Consider the following 4,126-nt stretch of genomic DNA (forward strand, 5'->3'; position numbering starts at 1 on the left):
ACGCCTGATTTACGCTCAGGAGTCGGCTGTCCGGAACTGGGATGAGGTTCACTGATATCTGTCGCCACGCCTCTTCCTACAGAACCAATAAACTGAAGCGGCTCTGTGACATCCCAAGGGACTTGAATTGTAAGCGGGCTGCAGACGCTCTGCACCCCGCCCAAGCCTCTATGGTACTTTGGCGTCCCCTCTAGCACTGGCAAGTCGCCTTCCTCTTCGCCCGGCGCCGGCCGCTCCCTCTCTAGGATCGCCGAGTTCCCGGCGCCGTCTCGTTGGTATTTAGTTCCGGAAGCGAGTTTGAATCAAAGGAGAGGCGGGACTTCCCTCCCGGAAGTAACCCACGTGCTTCCGCTGGAGCCTTCTGGAGAGGCGGGTAACGTTATAGTTTTTGTCAGAAGTTGGGGTCTCCGTGAGCATTGCGATCCGTCCCAGGCAGTGGTGAGTGACCCATGACCTCTGAATTCAATGTGGCTCTGATTATGGCGTCGCCATTTCAGAGGCGCAGCCTTTAGGCTGCGTCCCAGTCGCCTGTGTTCAGCGTACGATCTCATTCCCAGGGCCCTGGAGGTTCAGGCTTATGGTTAGAGCGTTCTGCCTCGGTCCTCGATCTTCTGAATAGAGGTGACCTCCAGGGACTGGGGCATCAGAGATCCGGGGCTCGATTTCCAGGCTCGCCATGGACGTCCTGTGCGACCTTGGGCGAGGCCTCAGTTTCCACATCCGTGAAATGGGGTGGTTAAGCTCACTGAGGTTAGTGGCCCGTGGTGGTCTGGCGCCCTGTGAGTCCTCTGTATCCTCTAGCCCCAAGGGGTAGGAGAGTGAACGGCGGCGGTGGGTGCTGATGGTGATGTCTGCTCCCAGGATTAGGAGGCCAGAAGGAGATACCTTCCACGGTGCTAGGCTGAGATGGATCCTCTCAGGGCCCAACAGCTGGCTGCGGAGCTGGAGGTGGAGATGATGGCCGATATGTACAACAGGTAAAGAGAACTATGTTCTACCCTGTCTTGGAAAATAAGTCTTGGTCACCCATATCGAAGGTGAATGACTTACAACAAATGCCTTCCTGAATGTAGGGGAGCCTGAGGCCCATGCTTACCCTCCCCATACGCACCTCCAAGGTTGATCCTAATGTAGATGCAGTCACTAGAATGAGTTGGGCATTTAGATGGGGATGGAACTGGCAATGCAGGAGCCAAGCAGGAAGAGAAGCTCCAATCCAGGCTCTGGTTAGGTTCCAAGAAAAGCTGAGTATTTGCCTCTTGATAAATAGCACATAGCCAGCCCATTTAGTAGTTAACATTTTAAAACCCTTTATTCTGTGTCAGGCTCTTGTTAATCTTCAAAATAATCCAGTGGGTTAATTTTATTAGTCCCATCTTAAAATGAGGAAATTGATGCTGCTAGAGGTTAAGTAACTTCCTTAGGGTCCGCATCTGGTGGGTAACAATGCCAGAACTAGCACCTCAGTCTGGTTCTGCAACTAGTGCTCATAACCATTTGGCACATTTGGGAACAAATCCTGGCTCCACCAATCACCAGCAGTATACTTGGACATGTTACTTGCACTGTTTGACAATTGGTTTCCTCATTATGAAAAAGACATAATGATACCTACCTCATAGGGCATCATAAATATTAAATCTAAAAATATATGAAAGTCCTTAGCCTCAAGCCCAACACTTAGTAACAGTGAAATGTCTGCTATTTTTATTGGCTTAAGCTCTCTTGATTGGTTGGTTTATCCTGACGACTATAAATTAGAAAGATTGTTAAGTGTAGACTGTGAGGTCAGATGACCTGGGTTCATATCTCAGCTCTATGTGATTCTTAGAAAATTACTGAGCCTCGGCCGGGCACGGTGGCTCAAGCCTGTAATCCCAGCACTTTGGGAGGCCGAGGCGGGCGGATCACGAGGTCAGGAGATCGAGACCATCCTGGCTAACACGGTGAAACCCCGTCTCTACTAAAAATACAAAAAGAAATTAGCCGGGCGTGGTGGCGGGCGCCTGTAGTCCCAGCTACTCGGGAGGCTGAGGCAGGAGAATGGCGTGAACCCGGGAGGCGGAGCTTGCAGTGAGCCGAGATAGCGCCACTGCACTCCAGTCTGGGCGACAGAGCGAGACTCCGTCTCAAAAAAAAAAAAAAAGAAAATTACTGAGCCTCTGTTTGCCTTAATTTTCTCGTCTGTAAAATGGGGATAAGTATCTCTTGGGGTAATTGTAAGCATTGCATAACAGAATGCAGGTAAAGCACTTAGCATGATGCCTGGCACATAGCCAGTCCTTAACAAATTGTTTCTACTTAATTAGTCATATACATGGGCTCAGGCAAGTTTCCTACTTGCAAGGACCTTCCAGTGGTTGAGGTGTAAACTGAGGATTTACACTGCTTTCTTGGGGAAGGTGACATCAATATAGCAGGGCTGGAATGGTCGAGGGTTCCTGGGATGTCACAGGATGCTGCTGACATGACCTTGCCCCTCCCTCCCTCCAGAATGACCAGTGCCTGCCACCGGAAGTGTGTGCCTCCTCACTACAAGGAAGCAGAGCTCTCCAAGGGCGAGTCTGTGTGCCTGGACCGATGTGTCTCTAAGTACTTGGACATCCATGAGCGAATGGGCAAAAAGTTGACAGAGTTGTCTATGCAGGATGAAGAGCTGATGAAGAGGGTGCAGCAGAGCTCTGGGCCCGCGTGAGGTCCGTGTCAGCATACACCCTGGGGTACACCCCACCCCTTCCCACTTTAATAAAAGTGCTCCCTGTTGGGTGTCATCTGTGAGGACTGCCAGGCCTAAGCTCTCTGTAGCGAGTCTTCAAGATCCTGGAGTGGTAGCGCTGTCCCCTGGTGAAGGAGTATTTGTCACACTGGAATGTGACTGTGTGTGTATGTATGTATGTATATATATATTAAAACAAGTTTGTTGACACCTACTATGTGCAAAGCAGTGTGCGTGGCATTTGAGAGTAAACAGACACAGCCCCTACCAGCAGAGGGAGACTAATGTAGTGTTTAAGAGTAGGACAGGCCAGGCACAGTGGCTCACGCCTGTAATCCCAGCACTTTGGGAGGCTGAAGTGGGTGGATCACTTGAGGTCAGGAGTTCAAGACCACCTGGCCAACATGGCAAAACCCCGTCTCTATTAAAAATACAAAAATTAGCTGGGTGTAGTGGCGGGTGCTTGTAATCCCAGCTACTCAGGAGGCTGAGGCAGGAGAATCGCTTGAACCCAGGAGGTGGAGGTTGCATGAGCCGGGATTGTGCCACTGTACTCCAGCCTGGGTGACAGCGAGACTCCATCTCAAAAAAAAAGTAAGACGGCTTAGGTTTGCCTGTTGTCTGCCGCTTTTTGTGTGGCCCTGCACCTGTCACTTTTGTGTGCTTTAGCTTCTGCATCTGTAAAATAGGGTTAGCCCCCTGACTAATGCTGTTATACAGATGAGGAAGCTGAGGATTTAAGAAGTAAGTTGCTTGCTGGAGGTCACACAAGCAGAGCAATAACATGGAGGCCAGACCCAACTGCTGCGTTTGCTGTGTCCAGATGGGACTGTGGTTGACACCGGTGCCACAGTGACAGCGGTACCTTCAAAGTGGAGCTTCCTGGTAGAAGTGTCCGGGATGTAACTAGATCATTGGAGTAAAGGAGATAGAACAGAGGCAGTGAGTTTGGGGCTTGTGAGTGCAGGTTCAAGCCAGACTGGTTAACTTTGAGTTTCTACTGAAATTTTCTAGCAGTGTGATCTTGGGTGAGGCATTTTAACTACTATGTGCCTCGATTACCCCATCATAAAATGGCAGTAAGGTTACCTACCTCATTAGGTAGTTGCAAAAATTAAACGTGTTAATAACCAAAGCACTTAGGAGAGTACCTAGCATACACTAAGTATGCAATAACATTAGCTTTTTTCATTGCTAAGTTTGGTGGGAGTGAAGATACCGGATGTACTGGAAAACTTCAAAGCCATTACTCATGTCTTAGGGGTAGAAAGCTTTAATAAAGCTCCTTTCCAGGTACTGAAGTGCAGATTTTGGTCAACAGGTGGCGCTGTCTGCTCATGGTCAGCGCTGCTGTGGACAATTCCGCACATTTTATCATTTGCCTATTCTCTGCCGGCCTTGTTCTTGGAA

General features: G+C 49.5%; 1 protein-coding gene across 1 annotated transcript; it reads left to right on the forward strand.

The window, feature by feature from the left end:
- The first annotated feature begins 423 nt into the window (after window positions 1-423).
- On the forward strand, window positions 424-2,861 carry TIMM10 (translocase of inner mitochondrial membrane 10). Its single transcript, NM_001261523.1, is given in 3 exon segments — window positions 424-438; window positions 862-977; window positions 2,494-2,861. Coding segments are annotated over 2 exon segments (273 nt in total). The 5' UTR covers window positions 424-438; window positions 862-906; the 3' UTR covers window positions 2,696-2,861.
- The last annotated feature ends 1,265 nt before the right edge of the window (window positions 2,862-4,126 follow it).

The sequence above is a fragment of the Macaca mulatta genome, chromosome 14 (genome assembly GCF_049350105.2).
Source record: "Macaca mulatta isolate MMU2019108-1 chromosome 14, T2T-MMU8v2.0, whole genome shotgun sequence".
Classification (NCBI taxonomy): Eukaryota; Metazoa; Chordata; class Mammalia; order Primates; family Cercopithecidae; genus Macaca; species Macaca mulatta.